Genomic DNA, 25,224 nt, shown 5'->3' on the forward strand with positions numbered 1-25,224 from the left:
TGCACAGAATAGATCTGTTCCATCAGGAATAAGTATAATTTAACTAGTCTCTATTTAGACTCGCATTGTTAACTTAGGTTTTCATTCATCTGCAATTGTTACCTTGAAAATTCCTACACCGTTAAGTACTCAATGACCGCTGTTGTTGAAGTGAACTCAGTTGAAGTGATAGTTGTCTGGCTTTATGTGCCGTAATTGTTTGAAGTACTATATATATTTTATAAAATTATAATTTACAAAAAGCATGCGTCTCTCTCACACAGGTCACTCATGTAACCGTTTGCTTGGCCTGCATCGATTAAATTTTATTGAGTGATTAATTTATATCTATTGCTGCCGAGGGAATTACAATTGTCATCCTCAATCCCAACCCTTCGATGTGTCACCCACTTCGTGATGATGATAAAAAGTATAGTCGTTCACTGCATGTTTTCCTGAATAGACTAGAGACACTCAGGATAATATAGTCGAAGCAATAGACTCGAAATTCTGTATAAACCACGATTAAGCCTAAGTGTTTATTCCTAGTGTTTTTCACCGCATGAAGAGCAGCCAAGTACAAAAAAAAGCCTAGGGAACAAAAGGGGTAATTTGGACACGTCACAAAGCCTATAATAATAATCATCGTAATAATAATGGAATACATCTCTGTCTTTATAACAAATAAACGTATGGTAATATATCTCTTGTACGCTCGAGGCGATCGACTGCTCTGGGGTATTAGTTCATGGCGACGCTCGTTGACACTTGCGAGGTGTATGGCTGCCTGGTTACCTCCCTAAGCCGTAAAAAGAGTTTGTCGTAACTCGTAACCGAGTGCCAGGAGCGACCCATCGATATACGGTGTGAATAAACGAGTGACCCAGTCAGTCGTCGAGTAATCGCAAAGCTACAGATTTATGGGTAGATCTGAGAACTAGGCAATTTATCCGGGCGACAGCGAGATGTCATGCACGCGCATATGTAGCGTATCAGAAGTGCTGCAAATAGATAGTAGATTACTCATGCTCTATATGATGGTAGCTGGCCTAAAAAAGTTTTATCCGCCCAATCAATCCCCATGCTACATAGAAGCATATCACCGCCTGCGACGGCGGCGATAGATCATCGAAGCGTGACGTAACGACGACATACCAGCTCTAGCAAACACCTTATTTGAAGCATTTCCATTTCGAAAATTGCTCTATTCTAGGAGAATTGGGGAAATAACAACAAAAACAATAATGATGATAAACGATCCAATTCGTTAATCCTTTATAAGCGGTAATCGAAAAAACGTTTGTTAAACGCTCTGTGGACAAAGTGTAAAAATTATTCGTCAGCTCGTCTAGCTATTATCATATTTTACAATGAGTGTCTTTCATAAAATTCGACCTCTGTCCTTAACCTCAGTCCTAAACTGCCGAAAGCAAACAGTGTAGAGGCAAATTTTTGCGTAGACATTGCGGATTTAAATAAAGTCATCTGGTCGCATTCCGTGTTTTCAGGCCCACTTTCCTTAGATAACGTGTGGCCATAAGAACGGCACAGTTTGCGTTTGCGCGCATAGACCTACTAGAGGGCTGCGTTATATAAGAGCAGGCGGTCAGGTAAAGTACTGCGTTTTTTTCAAAAATGCATTGTCTAACTCCCGCCTGCTAAGATCACGTTTAATGTTATTACTAATTACATTAATTTAATGATAACTTAAGCACACGTTTGCTTTTAGTGTGCTAGTGTTGGACGAACACGGTTTTCCCCCCATATTGATTATTAGTTAGCGTTTCTCACTAGTGTGATCGATAGTTGAAATCAATACGAACACTGATTCAACTGCCCCGATATAATTTACTAAGAATGTTTTTCTCTTATTTTCAATTATATAATCACGATTGACGTGACTTAACTCTAATCCTTAATGAGCGTTGTTGCTCCAACGAGCTCAGGAGAGACAATATCGTTCTCGATCAACTTACACTGTTGCCTGCGTCAGGACAATGCCACGCTTAGAAAACGATGACGATGTTATTTTTTCAAGCTGCGGTAAGAATCGGTATTACCAACGTTACGGTACAAGGGATCGGGTCGAGATTCAACAGACCCAAATAAGTCATTGGTAGGCATAAATCGTAATTGCTGCCTTCCGATTGGCACACATGCTTCGTTTCGTGGGGAACATCGTTAAAATAGGATTTGTTGTTACACGATCATAGTCTTACTACTTAATCACATGTAGAATATCTGACAAGGGTACCTTCCGCAAGCGAATTCGACATCCAGTAGTATGGTTCAATAAAACATTTTTTGAGTGAGCAAAATGGGTCGAAATCATAGCGTTTGCATGCTAAGCGGGACAGTAACTTTCAACTGCTATTCGACGCCTAAGGCCATTATTAAGGTTCAGTAACTTCGTGATCATTTTAGAATGGACTACCCAGTCGAATAGTTGGAAGTAATGAAATTTAACAAATGGTTATCATCAGTTCTCTCGAGGAAGCAACTTATTCCAGCTGTGTAGCAGTAGATTTTCTCTTCATGTTATCTACATGTACGATAGCCTCAGATTGCATCATATGTATAAACCCGATTGGGAGGGTTTGATTTCGTAGAAGAGTATTGAGTCCTATAGCAAAAAGAGGTCTATCTAATGTCCTCGGAAGTTTTATTTGACAACCAGGACTTCTAATGATCTGATTGTTACTGTCCTTTTCCTGCAACTAGTTTTCATATATTCAGTCAGTCGTAAACGTACAAATAGCGAGAGAGACAAAAACCTATGCGACGCACACTCTCAATTTTAGCTGGCCAACAAGAGATAAAAATGTAGTACACATAATTTGTGATTCGTCGGCGGTTGCCTGTGCGAGACGATATTAGCAACTGCGTCAACATATATCAGCAGTGTCGGTAATGGCGGACGAATACGCGTTAAAGACATCTTTTCTGCGATGTTATTGTGTCGCCGCAGTGTCGCTGCTGTTGCTATAATCGTAGCTCCTCTTTCGAGTAAATTCGTTAGAAGGCCGCGTTGTGTTCGATTTCTCAGCCAAACCAGCGGGCGACGGCAGCTGCAGCAACGGTACTCGTATAGTCGTTGTCCTCGTTTATATCAAACTCGACTGAGAGATAGAAAAAGGCAGAGAGGATGAACGGGTGAGAACAACGACAGGGTCCACTAAATATCCGAATACGCTCGTTGTATCCTCCGCCGTCCACTTCGCGGCGAGGCCGGCTTTGGGCCAAAGATAGGCCTTCAACGATTCAATCTACACGCCTGAATTCCTGAGGGTGTCAGGGTATATTAGCGGCCGTGGCTATGCTGGCGGCGCGAGCAGTGCCAGCAGCGGAGCTTCAGAGTCGGCGGCACCACCATTTTGGCCCGGCATTCTTTTCTTCTCACATGCATCCCTATCGGCCCACCAGTTACAATGCGCGGAGTCTTTTGTAAAATTTAAAGAAAGCGAGATTAATCATGAAAAAGCTGAATATTGCTCTCTGAGAAGCTAGCGGTCCGACCGACCTGAGGTGAGAATTATTTCACCGACAATAATTGTGATGTAGAAGGAGATATGGCAATAAAAGACGAGGTACTAAGAGATATAAAGGACGAAATCAAATGGGGGATATGAGAGATATAAAGTGCCCATCTTCCGGCATATGCGAGTCGGAAAATGGTAATGGCGTTGATCGTACTGACGATACACGTCATATCGGCAAGGAAACGCGCTATTTTTGACGAACGAACGGCCGCAGGAGTGTATCATCATCGTCCATGTCTAGTATTGACACACAAATTGTAGCAATGTCTGAACAACTAGATATTTTTTTGCAAATCGATTGGACAAATGAAATATGCGCTACACAATTGATAAAAGGCTATTCTATGTATGCCGCTCGAGTCTACGTTTTCTTCTCGTTTTCTTTTCTCTTTCGGTTTCAGAATCCTAATTTCTGCTATAATAGAGTATCGACGACCTTTTTAGAAGCGTTATTCAAATGCCGACTGAGTTACTATGTAGTAATCTACATAGCTGTAGCGATAATTAACTTTGTTTTTTTTTGCCTTTTGAAGTGTTTACATGTGTTATGATTATACTGACCTATGGTGGTAATAACCGTGAGCGAGTAGAGAAATGCGCCGGAGAGAGTCCAACGTTGGCCCTGCCCACTAGGTCTTCCGTCATAACCGTCTTTGACAGCTTCGATCAGTCCTCGCTGAAACTCGGCCATTTCACGCCCCACTTCGACGGTCCAGTTTTCTCGGTAGAGTACATTATACCGGTCGGTTATCTCCCATAGTCTGTCAACGGTGGCATCCCTTAACCGTTGTACCTCATCGGCACGTTGAACTTCGTGGGGTGCCTCTAGCGCGCGGAATGCAAACGCACCCAATACAGCGTAACCGACAACTAGCGCGCACAGGCCGACGTGCGAGAACAGAAACGCGGTGAATCGGCGACAGCATTGCGCTCCTCGTCCACGTTTGTGGCTGTCGCAATGATTGTGAGTTCCCCCGTTGGTTCCCCCACCGCTGTTGGACGAATGCCTTTGCCTAGAAGAACTGCGCGACCGGCGCTGCTTAGCCATCGCGTCTTGAAAACGGCGGCTTCTCCGGGTTGCTCCCGTCACTGCGGCAAGGAGATGGTAGAAGAGGCAGTACCGTCTTTTATTCGTTGCTAAGTCGCTGGGGGAAGAAGAGGACGGGCAGAAAAAGAAGAAGAGGGTAACGGAATAGAAGGGCAAACCCTTCAATCGAAAAATATAGCCGTCGTCGTGCGTCTATCGCAGATAGCGAGTGCGGTTGGTTCAACCTTCTGAAATCTTTTCTGTAGTTGATTATGCACAGCCGTTGAATGTGGCTATGAAGAGACCGAAACTGCGAGAGGCGGATATTCTTGAGAAGGCCAAACGTACCAACAAGGTGATGCAGCCGTACAGCCAGGCCCTAGCCAACTGTTGTTGATGCGGACTACTTTTACGAATGCTACTATTGCTGTTTACCTTTGTTGGCCTGTTGCGTATTTCCAGCAGCGCCTTCGGTTGCCACCATGTTAATCATGACAGCCGACAAAAACGCGCGCTTCCTTTGTAAAATGTTGGTTATCTTGCGTCATCTACATTCACTTCTGTTCTACGAAACGCCATCTCTGTACATGTATACAACTCATGGTCAACACTCAATGCGTGCTGAGCAGATATAAATCAATTTTTCCAGGCTTGGCGAATTACGAAAAGTTTTGAGGTTCGACGCTCGAGGTCTTGAGAGACCTGCCCCAAGGAATGAAGAGCAATGTCGATTAAATCGACTGATTGCTTCGGCAGTGCACGGTCTTGTATCTCCTCTGTTTGCCTTTATTGATATATATGCATGCGTGTGCTAGTTAGGTTCCCTGAACAGAGCCGCGGATAGCTATCTATTTGGCTAATAAGCTCGTACTACTTGCGGCCTAGGCTTGTCACCGGCGTCTCGTAGAGGGGAAGAGGGGTTGAGAGGACCACGTCTCTTTCTCCGAATGCGTTGCGCTTCCTGCTCGTGACGTACGGGAACACTCGATCAAGTTCGAAGGAGAGTTGTTTGTTTGAAACTGCACTCGTTGTTTTCCTGAACAACTAACTTGGCATGCGTCACGAAACCCGATAGCAAGGCTGCATTGAGGCTATGCCTTTAAATATTTATTTGATGAACGTATCCTTAGACACCATTGCGGCTCCACAAGATTACTATTGCACGAACATCAGCACTGACACACTCACACACAAAGGTAACCGTCAAGCCTCTGCGCAGACCCTGGCGTCTAAATCCACATGTCTTCAAGTTTTAAAAGGACCTGCGTTGAAAAAAGTAAAACAAGCTAAACTCGATATCCGAGTGCTGGTTAAAAAAACAGACTCCAATTTCCTAAACAATGCTATGTCGAATCAAATATAATTCGCTTCTAAGAACCGAATTTCTTCAGTACTATTGCCGTCTGCCATTCAGGCAACGGGTTGACTAAGCAAAGGGTCATTAGGCACAATTCTGTAATTTGCGCACACTGCCGTCGCCGTCTTCTATACACTTATGTTACGCTTTGACGTTACGCACTGCATGACCTGCTAGCATAATATTGAGCTACTTAGTGACTATTGTAGTGGTACTAGTAACAGAAGTGGCGCGGCATTATCGAAGAGTAACCATCATCGTACATTTACAACAGTGGTTGGATGTATCCTCTTCGTTTGAAGCTTTTGACCCGTTCCTCCTCTTCTACAGCTACTATAGCTCCACACGGCCTCGGTAGCCTCCTTCTCCGGCCTCGGCTGTCCGAGCCTTCGTCTCGCCACCATCACTGGGAAAGTGCCTGACGGGCGAGGGGAAGAGCGCAGCTTGCCGCAACGGCCCTGAGAGAGGGGACACAGGAACCAGCAGCCGGCTATACTGGCCACCCCATAGGAACAGCTAACCAACAGGCCAGCGGACGAGCGAACAAGCAGGCAGGCAGGCAAACAGCTCAACCGAAGAACCCAACCACTCGCTGCAGGGTCCTTCCTATAGGCCGGCCGATAGCAGCACCAGGCGCCTACTAGTGGCCATGCCGTCGGCCTGTACGATGCGCTCTACTTCGTCCTCGGACCTCAACAGTTTTAAGCGTTAGCCTCTGCTTCAGCTTCGAACGAAGGAAGACTAGAGCACTCATCGTGACGATGGCGATGGCCATGGTAATGATAGTGGTCGCAGTATTAGTAGTATTGGCGGTCTTGAAGCTGGTAACGGCAACTTAGGCAACGGCAGCTACGGCGGCCGCCGTAAAGGGGATTCGTTCAGCAGCCGGCCAACAAGAGTCGACCGTGTCGCGCCCTGGCGAGCGCCATTGCAAGCTGTTTTCGTGAGACTAACAAGCAGGCGGAGCACGGTGTCAGACGAAGCCAAAGTGCGTTGGCCCGGCTCGTTGATCATGCTATGGGTGCTCTGTTGTGGGTGTTGCGCTGTCCCGGATGTTGACCGGATGGGCGCGGAAGATTACACAAGGAAGGAGCAGCCACATAGGCCAACCGAAGAACCGAAGCAAGGGCTAAGACTAAGACCAACGAACGGACTGTCAAGTCCTGGCAGCAGTCGCTGTCAACATCTACTAGACTATACCATAGCAGAAGACAGTAGCAGGCGACGACCACGTTCGTCTGGTCTGACCCCAATCCGGGGCAACGGAGGGGGCCAGAAATGGGCGAAAGGAAAGAAGACGCGAAAAGGCTAGAAAAAGAAACTGTGTGGGGCTTACAAAAAAGGATAGGGGTCGACAGGGGTGAATCGGAAAGCGTCGGGACGGTAAGGGACACTGTTGAGATCTAGCTTGCCGGGAGGAGGGACAGAGAAGTGGGTAACGAGGATGTTCGTTCGTTGCTTCAATGGCCGGTCCATGAGGGCGCCGTGGGGCATTTACAAATGTTTACCCATCCTCCAATGACGTGCCGCTGACCTGGGCGTTTCTGCCGTGGGCCCCAAATGGTTTTTAAATGCTTATTTAAGTTTCTATTAAAGAAATAATTGTTTGCCAACTTATCTAATGCTGGTCTCAGCTCAGGATGAGCTGCTAAAACGACACCGACGTGCATCAAAACATTGTTGTGACTGCAGCCGATGTATGTACAGTTGAATGTATATAGAGGATATACACATTAACTTCCACTACCAGAAAGGCCATATACCTACTACTCACAAAAGATAATCTGTTCTCAGTGGTATCCAGGGTTCGAAACCGATTGTATACACGCCATGGAAGAAATCAGCCATATGAAGCAACGCTTAACTAAGGGAATGCCAAACGTAGAAGTCTAAGCATTTGCTTTAGTTCGATTCGTACGGGACTTTTTATGCTGAATTTGATACATGCTAAACTACCGTAATAAGCAATATGGCAATTGGACAGAGAAACTGGGCTTGATTGATATCAACGACAATGATATGTCTAACTAGCTAAATCATATCTTTATGATCACGTACAATGTTCGCCGCCATAATCTAAGAAGAAGTTTGTAAACGGTTGTCCTTTTCATGTGGCATATCGTGGTACAGCGGCAAGTCCTTTGCTTACTGTTTGAAGTAACGAAAAGCAGCCGAATGGCAATGCTTGCTTCGTTCCGATACCCGGTCGGAACGGACGATCGAAACATATCATGAAGGACAAAATAAACAGCTGACAAACGGGGTTAATCAAGTGGGGGAAGTTGAGAGTTTCACTGAGGAATCCTGTTTGCCGTTGCTCTTTCTGTCTCGCAGTGAGTAGTAACTACAGCAGTAGTTGCTTGCAGGATCCGTTCACTTTTGTTGCTCTCTATTTGTCTTCACCACTCCCTGGCGGTGCTTAGCCCCACGAACTTAGCAGGCCTCGTGCCCTTACAAGTCCAGGACGCTCTACAGGACTCGAAGAAGAAGAAGAGTAGGTCTAACCGACGGAAAACTGCCCCCTCTAGGCTATTGCAGCTGGGATAAAGGGCTTCTTTTCTGGAGTGCGCCCTGCCTTTAAGCTGGTGGCCCAGTCTTCTTCAAGCTTTAAACAAGGCTTAGCGATTGCTAAGATACGCCAGTAGTTGCCGTTGTATGGATCAGTTGGGCAAGCAGCCGCACTATTAAACCTGCCTTATGAAGAGGAGGCAAATGAGTATAAGTGACGAACAAACCAACAGAGTGGTTCACGGTTGTATTGGAGTGGTAGTTCCTGAGAAGATAACAAACAAATTATAACAATGTTTCACGAAGTTGGTAAAAGAAAACGCAAGAGTAGCAGAATAGAGTCAGACAATGATGTCCAGATGTTTTTGCGAACACTGAAAAGCTTCAATGACTGATTTTGTGCATGGAAGATTTTAAAAACTGATTCCAAACGTAGATAATATCTTTTCCGGAAAAAAAGAGTTGATTTACTTAATTTTCTCATATTTGCGTGCTTCGACCCGGCTCATACGTGAAACTGAATTGGTGCTTTCGGCATACGATCTTACTGAAATATAGCTACTACCGCAAGGATACAGTATCCATAGGGATATATCACACACGGCTCTAACGATAAAGCGCGAGAAAGCTATGGCTTTTTAGTTATAAATTAATTTTTGTTATCGCTAGTTAGGATGTACCTCTCAGCACCAATTTTAGTAAAAGTGTCAACGCCGCGCTTTTGAGAATAATTCTCACCTCGTTGGCAAACAACGAAAAAGGAGAAAATGACACAGGAACATGTACAAAAGCATGCATGGTCAACTGATAGGTACGAGTTCTTCCCTTAATGCCCCTGAAAATCATAGGTGCAGTCTGGCGAGTTGAACGTTTCATGCAGCCTGAGAAGAATTAAAAAAAAAATGGGTGAGATTTAAATCCAAACACTCTAAGCTGTATGGTATTTGTTATTCGAAGCAGTCTTTAGTAGACCATAATGGCTTTTTACGCTACGCTACTTTAGAAAGTGAAAGCTATGCGGAAGAACCATGGCTAGAGAAAAATGAATTTAGATCTAAATACGAAATAGTGCCAGTGGACCTACAATGCTTTACCTGCAAATTATCTAAGGAAAGCTCATTGCCGGATCGTTTTAACCCTTATGAGTATTTAACACGTTCTACACAGTGTGGGGTACGACAAGTATGTCGGAATAGGGGGTGAACTGAACGCTATGGCGAGGGTAGATAGATAACTGAGCTCTGTAGCGCAGTTTTTGCGTGACGCGTTCATTACTCGGTATACTATACCTACTAGCAGGCCAATGGGCTTTAAGGATATGGGGAAGGAGGTTATACTGAAAGCCAAACGGCCGGAATGCTTTACAGACAAGCAGGTCTCCCGCAGGAAAGATGGAACTCGGAGTGTTGCTGAGGAGCGGGGTCAATGGGAGGATACAAAATTTCACTGAGAAAGTTTACGCAGCGCTGTGCACCCCGCAGAATCGTGCGCGCTCATCAAGACTCCTCGCTTCCTTGCGTTCTATGGCGTCCTGACGCCGTACAGCCTTCATAAATGTTACTTCTTCTTTTCAAGGCGCATCGTGAGCCGCAACAAAAAGGCTGACTATTTAAATGACTTTTTGAGAATGTGCCGCGTGAACAAACTGAGTCCTCATAAAGTAAAAGGGGTTATGCGAGACGGTACCCCTAAGCGAAGGATGGTAAAATTTGAACGAGAGCTGCAGGAGGAGAGAACGATAAAGCCGAAAGAGGGAAAGCAACCACTCTTCTATATTTTAGGCCATAAGAGTCCTATCTCAATAAAATGGGATGCAGCTTTGACACTAGCCTAAGCTGCATATGGCCCGACGAAAAGCGGTTACCGGCCGCCTCTTTGCGTCCTTCGTTCGGCGTCATTTTGACATGGAGAAATGATTGCTAGTTTATGAAGTATGATAGTGGTGGGGTTTAGAAGGTACTGCGTACCCGTGCTCACGAAGAGAGCTTTCTCTCCACTAATGGCGAAAAATGGTCGACGAACGACAAAACTTACTTAACGTCTTCAAATGACTCGAATGTTTCCGCGGTTTACTCCTCGCGAGACTCCTTTCATTGGGTGGCCTTCTATCAGTTTGGTTTTGCCGCTCTCTGCCTGCTCAACCAGTTCGGCCACTGATGACTTCCGCTGAGCCCACTTCCTGTTGCGGCGTGCTGCAGCATGCTCGTCCTGCACGACTCAGCTTGCGTCAGCTGTTTAGGTCACTGGCGGAATCTGATTAGTTGCTAGCGAGAAACACATGTTCGGTTAATCTTAATTACTAGAAAAGCCAGTCTATGCAAATAATTGGTAAAAACATACAAGATATGTATTTTTTCAAAATAAAATTGTGCTAAATGATAAAGCATACTATGCTAAAAAAAGTGATCCACGCGCACGCCTAATCGCACTTGGCTTAAAGGGCCGTTCGCGTCCGTTGTATAGTAGAACTCGTTTGTACAGCACTTCAAGTAATAGAAGAAATCACGTTAAGAAAGTGTCCTAGGGATACTAAGTTCTGCTGAGCTCGTGGAAAAGGTTGAAGTGATTCGGTGAAGGTAATCGAACGAACACGAAAAATATAAGACTTCAGGTAGTGATTTTATTATGTATTTGGACCAGGAAAATACAAGGAGTAATATCGCTTATAAAAAAAAACACATGCGATCACACAACTTTAAAAAAAGCAGTTACTATGTAGCATTTTAAATTAAATGCTTATTTTGAAGAAGCTGCATCTAGAATAGGATGAAAGACAAACGACTTCAATCGACGAAACCAATTTTATAGCTGCACAAAACGTACAAAAATACGCATCTAATGAATACTGTTATTATATAATTTGTAAGGCGCCCAATTATGTAATTTTATATATATATACATATGTATATATATATATATATAAACACAAACACTTGTATTTAACTTGGTGTGAAAAGCCATGATTAGTTTCCATGGTCTCTCCTCTGCTGATGCAGCTTTGCCTCCGGCCTGGTATGGTCTCATTCTGTGGCTGCGGCGACTGCTATTGTCGGCCACTGCAGAAGCTACTACAACTGCCACGTCACTGTCTATTGGCGGCGGCGTTGTCGCCCTAATATAATATATAGATCGTGGCTGTGGTGGCAGTAAGCTTCAATTCTCCACCTGTCTGATTCTGTGCGAGCTATTTCTGCTGTCCATTCATTGACGGTCGTCGACGCCGCCGCCGCCGCCGCCCTCCGTGCTTTACAGCACAACAATCGCCGGAGCTGTATTCCACAACCCCATGTGCCTCCGCCAGCGACCCCTCATTCGGTTTCAATGTACGATGTCATTATGTACACATTGTGCTAGATATGTGTGCGCGCTCGAGTTAGTGTGCGCCTGCGGTGAACGTTTCCATTGTGCGAATGAGAGGTCATTACTGTGACGGTCTAAAGGGTGTCGAGAGGACCCCGTCGCCGCGGATCACCGCAAACGCTAACGCAAGCAAAGCAGTGGACTTCCGCTGCCACAGCTATGGCAGAAGGCCTCAGCACTACTGCTACTTGTGCAGCCGCATTCACCAGCACGGGGTAAGCGCGGTAAACTTATGTACATTGCAATGGCCGTAAGTGTCGGCATCGGCATAGGCCTATCTCTCATCAAGTACGATGTATATGTAGTTGCTGGGCCCGCCAGAAATCCGTATGGTTCGGACATCGTTCCTGTCTTCAATATTGTTGAGCGCTTTTCAGCTGCTTAACTGCATAATCAGCTTCTGTATACCACAACAGCGGCCAAGGATGATGTATTGTTGAAGAGGGTTGGTCCATTTTTTCGCGCAGGCAAGGGTTGACTTGCGATTACAGGTAATATCTATCAGTGCTTACTATCGCAAGTTAGTCCGGTCACGCGGTATATCGTTGTAACATCGTTCAGTTGTACTGTATTCTACGATAGTTTGTAATGTCTATATTAGTATAATGAAGCTGGATGTGCTTGTATAGCCTATAACCTAAAACGCGCCTTCAGTCAGTCCTATGCCGCAGGCCTCTTGAAATTCAAAGTTGTCATTTTACTGAACAAGAAAACGCATTTATAAACATTTCAATGCTAGCAATAGATACATTGTATAAATTAATCACGGCACAGTATCCATCGCACTACATACACAGATCCTTGTCACGACCATTAATCATGAACGCACCTTATGAAAAAATATAATCTCTTGGAAGCTCCATGATAGACCTTTAAACATCCGTTATAATGAACACGTGGCAAGCTGCGACGAAGGTCCTTGCGAACTATATTGCAAGTGCGGTAATTTGGACTCTGCAATTACAAAACAGAGAATAAAGGAAAGACACGCGATTTCATACTCGCAGTTGACGGAAGACCATAAGGACGATAGTTACTATCCCTGAAAAGGTCTACGTCCACACTGATGTTAACGCCGCTTGAAAGGGCCATTTAGTGGAAAACAGAGTAATCGGAACTAAGTGACTCCGATGCCGGCTGAGGCGGTAACGAAACTGGTATCATAAGCCAGTTTTGCATACGTATCGTGTTGGAAACTGGACTCAGAGCTAAAAACATTTCTGTGTATCTCTTTCATGAGGAAGTATTTATCTACACAGTAGTGATGACGACTACGGATTAAGACATCAGGTCGTTTAAGGCCTACGCTGAAAGGCAAAGGTAATTTTTATTAAAGTAAAGGTGTTACGATGTGCCAACAACTCCGAAGGAACTCGTATAAAGGTCGCGTCGCTATAGGACCAAGTGTGCAATGTTACCTTTGTAGTGGCTAGTAGATTCTATAACCAGAAGCTATAAGATGATCCGGGCCGAGAATCTGCCAAAGATCAAAAATCTTTATTCAAGTCATTGGAAAATGGTTATTTATATAGGCAAAGGAAACGCCATCGTTGGCAAGAGGGAAAATTTCGTAAAAATAAAGCCTGAACTGGTGGTCTTCGTGAATGTTTCTATTTGCGTTTTTACATGTTTACACGTTTGAGGGCGACCATACAAACATATTGAAGTTTCGGCGACGATCAGAAGTAGCTGAAACGTCGATTTTATGAGTAGAAATTGATTTAAAAGTGAATAGCAAATGATGAACTACCGCTAGCGATGGATACAGTCGCGCCGATTGTTGAAGAGTGATAAAGAAAAATCGCAAAAAAGAAAACAATATTTATCTGCATAAGGCATTGTCATTAGGACCTTGAAGGTTGCCAGAAAGCGACCCATCCCAGATCACCATCAATACCATTGGCTTTTGCGCTAACGAGCTGGCGAACGAAACTCAATGCAGAAATATCGCAGCTAACATAGATTGATACGTTTACGTTTCCGAGTGAAACGTACTCCTGTTCTACTGTCCATAGGCTCTTTATCTACAGGTGCTACTAAGCCGCAGTAATTTCAAGGGTTAAGCGCACAACTTCGAGCCTTTCAGTACAATCAGGGAAGTTAAAAGATGTTAAGCAATTCCTGCAGTTTAACTGCTTCTCTAGTTTTAGCTAATAATGTAGCTAAGATTTCCTTAAAAATCTTGGATATGAAGCACCGGATCTACCTGAGCTGTATATGAGGCGAGCGTCGATCAATTACATCCATGCGAAGCTACAATTGAAATGATGTGTTATATATATACACGTATCTGTAAGTCCTGCTTTTCTAGTAGTAAATGGCTTCTGCAGGACCACATTATTGACCTTATGATTAGGAAATAGTCGATTACGTTTTCGTACGTGCGCATAATCAGAAATTTATCGATGGGATGTCGTATCAGTGTTACCAAGTACGCATTGGGAATATCGGATATGATCGCCGCTTACAGACGTTTTGCATTATTACGCTAAACTGCGAACCGCGGACCGATTTCAACAAAGCCGCAAGAAGTAGAAGAACAAAGAGCTGTGTGCTAGTATGTAATCTACTACGTTACTGACAGTTGTTTACAACGTTTGGCTACAAATTTAATTATTAATTTGTTAAATTAAAAATTTACTATTACTAATAAACTTCATTTTTTAAAGCACATAACGCAGAATTGCTCCGAGCGTTTCTGTTGCGTTTAGGTAGTTTTTCGATAGCGTAATAAGTACATATTTTTATTGTGAATTTAAGTAAAGAATGAGCATGAACTAGGTGTCCTACAGAGGCTTCATGTTGTAAGACCTGCTACCATGGATATACACGTTCGCTCAGTTTGTTCATGAATTCCGTATCCTTTTTGGTCCGCTCGCGAACCTGTTGTATATATAGGCATTTATTCAGAACGTCTCATAAAAGTCCGATTTAATTTCCTCTGGAAATTATGGAAATCAATGTCCTACACCCACCTGTACCCTTGCCATCTTAACTGTGACTTACTTCTGAACATAAAAGTGTCGCTCAATCAGCCTGCGGCCGGACCTGCCCTGAAAGCATTCTGTCTTCTGGTTCGTTAGTAGTTAGAATTTCACCAATTTTTGGAATCAAATGAGCTACTTTCGTTGACTACAATAAATTTTGTGCCACATATTATTTACGTAGAGGGTACAGGAGGCGGGAACTTCTTTACTCAAGTTATGCCGGCAGTGTATTCTAAAGAACCGTAGTTCCAACGAAACGTTGCGGGGGACCTCCTTCTTTTTGATCTACTTTTCATTTAACTGAAAGCATAAAGCACTCGAATATATCTATGAAGTTATCCGCGCATCCACTCATAATGTATAGAAAATACTTCGGTGTGCTTCTGAGCTAATAGAACATCAGAGAATTAGTTATTTGATTTTCTTGTCGCTGACAGTTGTATGAAACGAACAGATTTCTCGAATATTTTTCATAATCAGCTGCCTGCTGTCCGGGTGTCCAACACTGCGCCAACAGTTTCAGTTTCTTCAAAACGATGTGTTGAAATCCGCTTGGGTTGTTTTGACATTTAAGTTTTTGGTGATCCGTTTGCCGACCTATAAAAACTTCTTCCGGTAACTGGGGCCTAATGTGTAGGTACACAGTGTTGAATAAACAACAAAATAGTAATAATAATATTGTAAGTAATAAGCTTTAATGACAAATCTGCGCGTAGAAAACTGAAGCGATTTACGTATCTTCTATAAGATTGTGGCCTTCATGTTCCAGGTCTCCGGCATACGAGTGCGCCGTTTCTATGGTTGAAATGGGTCTTGAATAGGACCGCCTGTAGCACTGGCAGTGATTGCCCAACACTATAGACGCTGGTGATAAAGATGGCCGCTGTTGATCACGGGGTTGATGCGAAGAGATTGCACCGTCAAGAAGCTGGGCTATAGTCATGACTCAAATGTCATGACGTCGAGGACTGGGTCATTAGCACGGTGGCATCATCTACAGATGAAGGCGAAACCTATAGCGGTTACTTGACATCTGGTCATTTATTTAGACCTCGAGCTCGAGGTTCATGCTAACTAATGATCGGTTATAAATGTTTCGCGCCTCTGACGCTGGCTACAGCTCGTATGAGTTTTCTGCAGCAGGACCCATAGCACCTGCTGTATGCAACTTGATTTAAGTCAGTATTCAGGAGAACGGCTTTATAGGCCGAATTCGCTTAGCTCTAGAAAGGCAGACAGAGCTGCTACGTGTTACGATGCATAGGAAATCCAGTATTAAAACAGAGAGTTTTTTTGCCAGAGTACGCGGTGTTTTATACTTGAAGCAGCCGGAGCAAGATATCGCAGCAAGATACATGCAATCTTTGACCCACGTCATTCTGCCAAATTAATTTTAATTTTAGGCGAATTTGATGCAAAATTAAATGGGTAATAAAATTGTTGTAGAAGCTATATCAATCTGTTGTCTGAGTTGATCTCTTTCACTGGGTTACTTGTCTTGTTACTTTCAGACAGTATAATATCAAGCTCGGCGTGCGCCCTGATGAGCATTTAAGCTGGGAGGGATGCTTTGAATAGGTGTTTAAGGGATTGCTATGATGGGTGCCATATTGTTTACGGTGAGGATCGGCAACGTCTCATCTACCTTTAGGATTTGAACCTGCAGCGCTCAATTTGTATTCATTATGCCATTATATTGCAGATCTAAAGACAGAGGATCTCATAACTTCGCTACTATTTAACCTCGTCAGGCTGTCATAGCAAATCTACACGAAACTACGCTTGATTGAGTCACATTTGTGGATTACTAGAGGTATTTGGTCAACTTGGAATATATGACTAGAAATACAGATCTACTGAATAAATATATCCTTTGCTTATAGCCTATGTTTAACGATTACTCTATACGTATTGCCCGACTGGACGGAGATATAGGCATATGGTGTCCAACCGTCGAAACCAATCAATAGACAAGGGTAGTAATAGAACTCTCGTCTCATCCAATTGCTAAACGTCCAATGTAAGTTCAACGTAACAAAAAAGGTAAATTGTGGGGTATTTTATTGCTTCTCTGAGTCATTTAACAGCTTCTTATATCGAACTGCGCATTTAAAGTCTTCTCGTTTTTTGTGACTCATATTATTTGACGTAGCCTTAAATCGTGTAGGTCACGAACCTAATGCTATACAAAGCTATATTCTTGAAATTGCTTATCATTCTGGCTACACAAGTGATGACCTCGGTATCCTTCTTGATACTTAGATGACCCGACTAGAAATGTCTGAAGAGGACTCTACTATTCACCGAACTCAAAAACAATAACTTTAGGTCATCAGAACGCAGTAAATAAGCCACTTGATTATCTAGCTTGAAAATGTACAATTTTAACCCACAGTACGAAGTGTATGGGTGAAAAATTTAAAGCAGCTTTATGGTCATTTCGACCATACATTAGAAGGGTGAGGTTCCATCATAGAAGTGGTTTCTCTGGTCTTCAAACTAGCGGCCAGTTACGGAACGTTTAGCTTAAATTATCATACTCACTCGTACTATGGGCAGGTAATTACTAAATGAATAGGGGTATATATATATATATATATATATCTTTTATGAAAAAGATGATTTTTCCGAGGAAGAGAAGAATTGTATATTACGTTTGATATTGCTGCTTAAAAAGCTTTTCTGCTTTAAATCATTAAGAGTATATTGTCGTAAGTTACGTAACGAAACAATTTAGCCAAGTTTCTGATATCAGCTAAAAAGACCCAGTTACACAAAGTCCGATAAAATTAAAAGTACTTTCCTGTGCAAATCAATGAAATATTGCCAACGGTGTAGGAAAACAGCGGAACCGTGAGAGACATTAAACTTAAAACCAAGTATATATTTAGTCAAAATACAATCATTATACATCACAACTCGGTAGAAAAGTTTGAATCAACAAAAGTATTTATTTAAGATTGATGACAGACCTTCAAAGTTTCGACCTGCTAAGCCTGGAAATTTCGACAGTAGCATTCACTTAGTATAATAAAGCAACGGCCTCGTTTACTATGACAAACAAGTTGTGGTGCTATAAATATATATCAGCTGATTGCCGCACTGAATGTTTTTTTTTGTTTAGTATGGTAAATCTCTTGCAGAAAAAAGGTAAGGGATGTGGCAGAGACATATCATTACTCCTAATATAGATCGAAATATAGAAAAAATAGCGGAAGAACCGGTCAGCTCAGCTTTGAATAATGAAGAAATAAAAATTCATAGTCACTCAAGCTGCTAAAACAAAACAGACGAAATTAATTATCACCTTTTCACGTGTTTGCAAACTTCAGTTTGCAAAATAGGTTTTTTTGATAGCACAGATTCGGTCGTTTGCGCTTCTATTACGGAACTATTACATCTAAGTAATTTTAACGAAATCCGTCAATTTTACTTCGTTTGTAAATTGTCAACTTCTTTTGTCTATTATGTTCATATTGAGCTTTCGAAGACGAAATGTGCTCCCAAATATCATTGGTCCTTTTGACTCTGACCCGGCCTGCACATCTCGACGACAGGATCAGCTTCCAAATCACTTGATGGTGTGTAATCGTTAACCAGAAATACAATGCCTCTCTCTCTATACCGCACTATTTAGCGCCCTCAGCTGTCCTGATCATTGGTCACGTTTACCTGGAACGAGTGGCAAGAAAATCCATAGCATCTCAGTCCATCTCTGAGCGGACGAATGATAGCAGCAAGTATGAGACAACCAGAAAGACCTAACAGGAAACAGCTGTCACCCACTTCCAAGCCGATGTATACTCCATCGGTGGTCTATTGTTGTTTATAATAGATACCACTCGTCGTATTCTTATCTTCAGCATCCTCATGGTAATCACCATCAACTTGCTACTACATACTCGGCCTCGGAGTACCACACACAACGGTGGAACTAATTGAATCTAAGTCTGTTGTTCTTTTTTAATGCTCTAACTAAACGAAAACGACTATAAGAACGATTTCAGCAAACAGATTCTGCACTAGAAAAATCAGTAATAGCGGTTGATAGCGTTTAACGACAAAGCTGAAAGTAGATTAGGTAAGGACTGGACCTGGATCGACGTTTTATTGTCCAGCATCCTAACTCGTATCTCATAGTACGGAAGAGGGTGGTGTAGCTGGTTCATTACTATACAAATGTTGTACGAATAGCGTCTACGTCTACCATCAACAGCATATGCTCATTAATGACAAAACATTTCTTTTTGCCTATTTGTATAATGATATTGAACATACCTATATGTCCTAGGCAAGCTAGGTCCTAAACGAAAAGATTCTACCTTAGGTTCCGACTTGCTGCAAGCGCGCCTTGCAAAAATTGGCTAAAACAACCACCTGAGCGAGTCTAAATCTATCAGAATGTATCACGATACAGAGATTAGAGATTGTATATAATGTGTAATTATAATTTCAACGAAAACGTTTTACTTAACAACGAATGAAGTGAAATCTCATCCTTGTATAAAATAGATGGCATTTTCTTATAAAACGTCAATGAGAAATTAGTGGATCATTTTATTGTGAACTTCAGTTTGTGTACATATAGGTACTACTCTGTGCGTGTCCGTCGAGGAATCCAAGTAGCCGTTGTGACGGGCGTCAGGTCCTATTTTTGGCACGAACAAATGTCGATTTGACGATAGCTGCCTAGAGCATACAATGATTTCCTTGGTTAAATGTTAAATGCTTATTTGGCCGACTAGACACCTGCCAAACGGCTCGGCGATGAAACAACAGGTTCATGCTTTTATACTTTGCAATAGAGACTGATCATTGTTTGACGATTATTGAAAAGAACAATGTTACCGAAATGGGGTGTTATAAGTGTAAATACGGTCATCGTATTTTAGAACTGTCCGTGTTTCTTCTAGATTGGCAGCTTTCTACCTTGCCCAGTCCAATAGAAGCACCGCTCGCATGAACTCTCTCCAACTTCGTTTTTTGATGCACAAACAAAGCCACTCACGAACTTCCAAAAATTTGTTGTGAGGCTCACATAGTATCAAAGCTAGCTATAAAACGGGGCATGGGCCTGAAAGGGGAAGTGGGAGATTGAACGAAAAGAAAGGTTGGTTGCCGTGCCAGGTTGGCTTGGCCTATTATCGCTGAGTGTCATTCTCGATTTGTTCTTGCCGTTCCATCACCATCATTATTATCACCAATCGATTATTGATGTTCCCCGGCGTCTCGCACGCGTACGCTATGTTAGAAAACTATTAGCAAAAACCAATACGTATGTGATCTCAACATTTGGAAACAGGTCGAGCTTTATCACGCAAACTACCGCATCGTCTATGCTACGACAGTTTAGATAAACGGAAATTTGTCGTTTTTCTGACACAGGAACTTGCCACAATGGCCCTAAAAAAATAATGATTGAATTGAACGTGGTTATTTTTTTAGTGTGAACTGGGTAACATATTAATACAGTTCCGAGAAAGATTTATTAGGGGTCAATCAGGCAGCGTGCATTTTGCTGGCTGGCAGGTTTCCAAATTGGACAAGTCCACTAATTCATCATATGTTTTACAAATGTGGTTTGCGTTGGACGCGATCCTTTACCTGGCTAGGCTCGAATGCCCCGTATTCTTCTTAGACGCGAGCAAAGGGAACCTCTATACTTTGTTGACGTTTCCTGCGACGAATGGCTTGTCGTTGGCAATGGTTGGCGCAGAAAAGATGATTCGATGACAACATCTACACAGACTTGGACTTCAAGTGATCCTCCTTTCTTTTTTTAGACCTGTGGCAACGACGTCAGGCAGTGTTCCATTGTCGACCTCGGACAAGTAGCGAACTCCTGACGGCATTCCGCCATGCCGTTCCGTCGTAATTCGTTTCTCAAAATTAGTGCCAATCAGAGAGAACCAGTATCTGGATCCGAAACGATTAGATATTATCAGCTGTGGATAACAGTTGTGAGAATGGGAAGTTTACTTAATCCGCTCAAATATAGGTAGTCCAGATGAACGCTTAAGCTAATAGGCTCAGTCGAGCAGTATCAAAACGTTCATAAAACGAGCAATCTATTGCCTTAATTAAGGAAATCAACTTTGAGCAGGTATTCGTCTATGAAATAGTGGCATATTGGTCACGTTGAATTTGACGCTTCTAGGACGCTTCTACACGACAGCTTCAGCTAACGATATTTGTCGAGACTGTTTCTAACAGCTGACCCGCACCAATATTGATTATTGCCTGCTACAGAAAGAAACGCCTACGTTCATGTAACTAGTCTTCAACGAGATTTCACAGTAGCGTTTGCGCCAAATAAATAAAGTATAAAAAAAGGAGGAGCTCTCAGAGAATTCTAAAGGAACATACCGATATATCGGCATCTATACTCTTTTTTCCACAACGGAAGTGCTTAGAGTCTCCTTTCAATTATAAATCAATAACGCGTTTAGGCTGGAAAACAATAATTTACATGTCACGAAATCCCGTTATTAAGATTTGAGTCATTTATGTTATGACATTGTGGCCAGGCAGCGGCTACTGTTTCGGCGTTTACCATCTTCGACAAATTTAACCTCGCTCTTTTTCTGGCTTGTCCGTGTCACCACAGTTGCTGTCTGCAAGCTCTCAGGAAACCATATCACGGGATCCATATTGTTGCAAACCTTCAACTCAGGCCAAGCCTCCTCACCTCAGCGGTTAAGGTGTAATCTGACAACGCTTCTGAGACCTTCGACTTTATTACTCAGATGGCGGACCTTCCGCTAACATTGTTACTGGTGCTGAGACTGTCAATGCTTAACTTCCAAAGTGTATCCATGTTGTCAAATGGTCCTACCGCCAGAGTAACAGCCTACACCCCTTAAAGAAAAAGGCGACCTTCAGGACATTTGAGCGATCGGTCGGTCGGTGTCTCAAGTGGGGCTTTACAGGAAGAGCGTGCTGATGGGGTGACTGGGCCGGAACGTTTACGGACATTGCTAACAGGTTGACTGAAATCTAAAAAGAATAGATTGTCTAGATATGATGTATTGCCATGTTTATCTACGCAGCGACGCTTTATCTTAAATGAGCGCTCCTTGAGAATCGTGTCAAACATTTATTTTAGTGAGAGTAAACGATATGAGATGAATGCTTAGTTTAGTTGCCGTATCATTATTTCTGAAGCCTACTAAATAAAAAAAAGAAACAGTTTTGGAACTTCACTGATGAAGAATTTCCTTAAACTTCCGTGATAGAGACCGCAACAATATGTTTGCCATATCTATATCATGTCGGCCACTGTTCTCTGGTTATCCATGCTACGGTGATGAGTGTCAGAGGCCTGTGAAAGTCAGTGTCCCGTATAACCAAAATGACCAAACGCGGACTCCATCTTGAATGACGCTTATATAAAATAATTTTTTGCCAGATCAGTTTTGGAATCTTAGATATCACTAGAACATAGTTGGCCATGCTACTTCATAACTTGGGTAGTTCTGCAAAAGCGAAGGCGATATGACGTTACTACTACTACAGTTTCTAGCTGGCTTTCTAACTGTGAGCTTTTAGTATTGCAAAGCAAACCATCTGTTTTTGATTGTATGTATACTTGGGCAGATTTCCTCATACCGAGGCATGTTATGCGGTATGCTATTTAGATTCGAGAGCAATAGATGCATTGATCGTTTCGTGGCGACCGTCGAAGACTTTCGGACCTAAAGCTAAATTCGAGCTATTATAAATAAACAACGCGATGTTCTACACATTCTTGATAGGCATACGCCATGTTACTTTGTTGCCCCGTGTACAATATTGCTTGAAGCGCGAAGAAAAAAGCAAGCCTAGAAATAGATCGTATCTGTTTGGACGAACAATGTTAAGCTTAGAGTAAAAAGACGATAACTTATTTACTCAGCCATAGGACATTCACAGCGGGCATTTATTTATCGCCAATGATTATTTTAATATACTCCACTAAAATCTATAAATTAGTGACGGTGCCAAAGGGCTACCATGTGCATATAATATTTCTGTATTACATTAAAGTTGTCTTTTTAGAAGTACATACAAATGAACCGCATTCAAATCCCCAATAGTTACTTCGTACCCTGTAAGGGTTATAGTGGCTATTCTGTAAGCACCGACCGACATTTTCTAGAAAAACGTAGTCTGTTTCATCACATTACTTTATTATGTTTTTTTGGCGCTTGATCTTCTGAGAAGAATTTATTGACAGAAATCGTGGACAACGATCGCGACCGCTATCATGCTATAAGCTACTTAAGATACCGTAGGTACTATGGAAACTTCAACAAGAAGCAGAAGTTTAAAGAGGCATGGTAAAGCTAATTTAGCAGAGTTGAGACTATGCATAAACTTCTGCCACATAAATAATACGTTACTTTAGCGCACATCCCTGTTTGTCTACCGTCCAAACATACCTAGATACTTCTGTTTTATGAAGGCTTGCAAGTATTATATCGTATTCGTACGTATACCCAATTTGCATCGGTTTTGCGATGGCCTTTTTTGCCTTCATTTCTTATTCCTTCAGGAATGCCAGCGCCATAGCAAGACGATATTGTGACTGGGTTGTGATAAAACAAAACCAAGTGCAAAAAAAGGAAACAAGACAGGGCCTGAAAGAGGAAAATGGGTACATGTAACCGACCTTACTTAAAAAGAAAAAGAAATTATCGGAAAAAAAAGCGAATTGCAAGCAAATTGGAAGAGCATTGCTTCGTCGGGCACCCAGGGTAGCATGGTTGTTGAAAAAAAATATATATTTTTCTTAAATTTTGGTTTTCGACCTTGTAGTCGTCATAGTGCAGGCTTTTCCTGTATTTTTTCGTCTCTCTTCCTTCGGCTTCATTTCACACTGTGCGTACCCGCAGCGGTGACCACAAACACCATCATCTTCATCTCCATATTGTTCAACTAGATGGGGCAATCAGTTGGGCTAGGTTGGCACCAGCACCGCCCTGTGCTGCCGCCGTAGACGTTTATGAGTTTTTATTAGATGACTCACTGTTGTTGCCGTTACCACCGGTAGGCTATAAGTTTCGCAGGCAAACAGCTAGTACAGAGCAAAGGAAGAGAAGAAGAAGAAACCGGCAGCTCTATCATCAACGTCATGTCGTACAGTGACGGCGACGTGGCTGCCAGCACCCGCTCTGGTCGTCTTGCTGCGTCGAACAACTGAATATGGCAGACTTCAAAAAACCTCAACACCATTCGCCCGCTGAAAACTCCTTTAAACATCGAAGTGGCGCTTGGCAGCGCAGCTACTCTTTTTATAGGAAGGCAGACGGAAAGTTTGGATGGCTGGTTCCATTTGCGATGCTCGGAACGGCAGTTTCCAACTATGGTGGGAAGCAGCCCGTAACATATTTGAGCATGCATCCTAACCCAATACTACAGTCTCCCCAGAAATCATCTCAGCTCGCCAATAGTGCCTTTCACAATGGCTTAGTATGGCGTAAAAGGCAAATAGGTGATAAGGGACTGGATTATGCTGCATTCGGTGGTTGTTTGAGTGGCCACGAGCGTTTTGAAGCCAAGAGGTCAAATCAAGCATAGTTTTTAGCCTAATGGCCAAGTGACTGTGCTTCAAAATAATTTTTAATACCAAGAGTCTAATAGGGTTCATAACCATAAAAAATTCCTTATATTAACGACAATAACAAAAACATACGAACACAGATGGCATACATGGTCAAGAATAAGAAGGCTGAGACGAGACCCACCGGACTTCCACTTAGTATTGCATAATAATAATAAAGCCTGCTTTACTATATTTCTTTGCGCGACAGAACACGTTTTTGCGCCGGCACTGCTAGTTGGTTTCACTTGTTAAACAATACATGTGCGTGCCAGTGTTTTAGTTAAGAACTGGAAAAGTTATGTTGATCTATTTTTCACCAAGTGCTCAACTTACAATATACTTCGGAACTACAAAACTTTATCAAAAATTCTATAAATCACGCAAAAGTAGTTTCATAACTAGTAGTTTGTATAGATGCTTTGTTTTTCCAACTGTTCGTAACGCTAGTAGAAGTGAATAGAGCATATAGTGACTGTAATAGGTTACTGGCTAGAAACTCTTCCTGAGGGCCATGCATTGGTGCTTATATATCGCCCAGTTACCAATACTATTTGCAACCTATCCCGTTTCATATTTACGGGCTCTCGGCTCAGTTAGTTGCATAAAACGGTGTCTAAAAGCTTGCATCTCACAATAGGCAACTATTATATGGAGAATTTTTCATTATAAGATAAATAGACTTTAGAGAATTGAGTTGATAATGGAACGCTCTCGAATGCACAGGAATTCGAAAAGGGCCAGAGCCCATTAGGAAGTAGGCGAGAGTCTATCGCATTCGTCTGCAGGCTCACTTAAATGAACTCGTAAAAAGGCGCATTCAGATAGTAAAGGATAGTCCTATTATTAAGGAGCAACTCGGCCTATAATACATATCCACAATGTAA

At 42.6% G+C, this 25,224-nt stretch overlaps 1 protein-coding gene across 3 annotated transcripts in view; it reads right to left on the bottom strand.

Moving 5' to 3' along the window:
- LOC111247454 (potassium channel subfamily K member 18-like) overlaps nt 1–6,669 on the bottom strand; it is a 54,993-nt gene extending 48,324 nt beyond the window's left edge. Inside the window, exons 1-2 of one of the 3 annotated variants that reach the window (XM_086983543.1) lie at nt 6,166–6,666; nt 4,080–5,807 (exon numbers count right to left, since the gene is read on the bottom strand). In XM_086983543.1, coding sequence (XP_086839669.1) covers nt 4,080–4,566 — 487 coding nt within the window. In that variant the 5' untranslated portion in view covers nt 4,567–5,807; nt 6,166–6,666. Of the gene's footprint in view, nt 1–4,079 lie in introns of all 3 variants that reach the window. The other 2 variants (XM_022798366.2, XM_086983544.1) reach the window with 2 other exon arrangements.
- Between the last annotated feature and the right edge of the window lie 18,555 nt (nt 6,670–25,224).

The sequence above is a fragment of the Varroa destructor genome, unplaced genomic scaffold, assembly GCF_002443255.2.
Source record: "Varroa destructor unplaced genomic scaffold, Vdes_3.0 BEIS01000003.1, whole genome shotgun sequence".
NCBI classification, from domain to species: Eukaryota; Metazoa; Arthropoda; class Arachnida; order Mesostigmata; family Varroidae; genus Varroa; species Varroa destructor.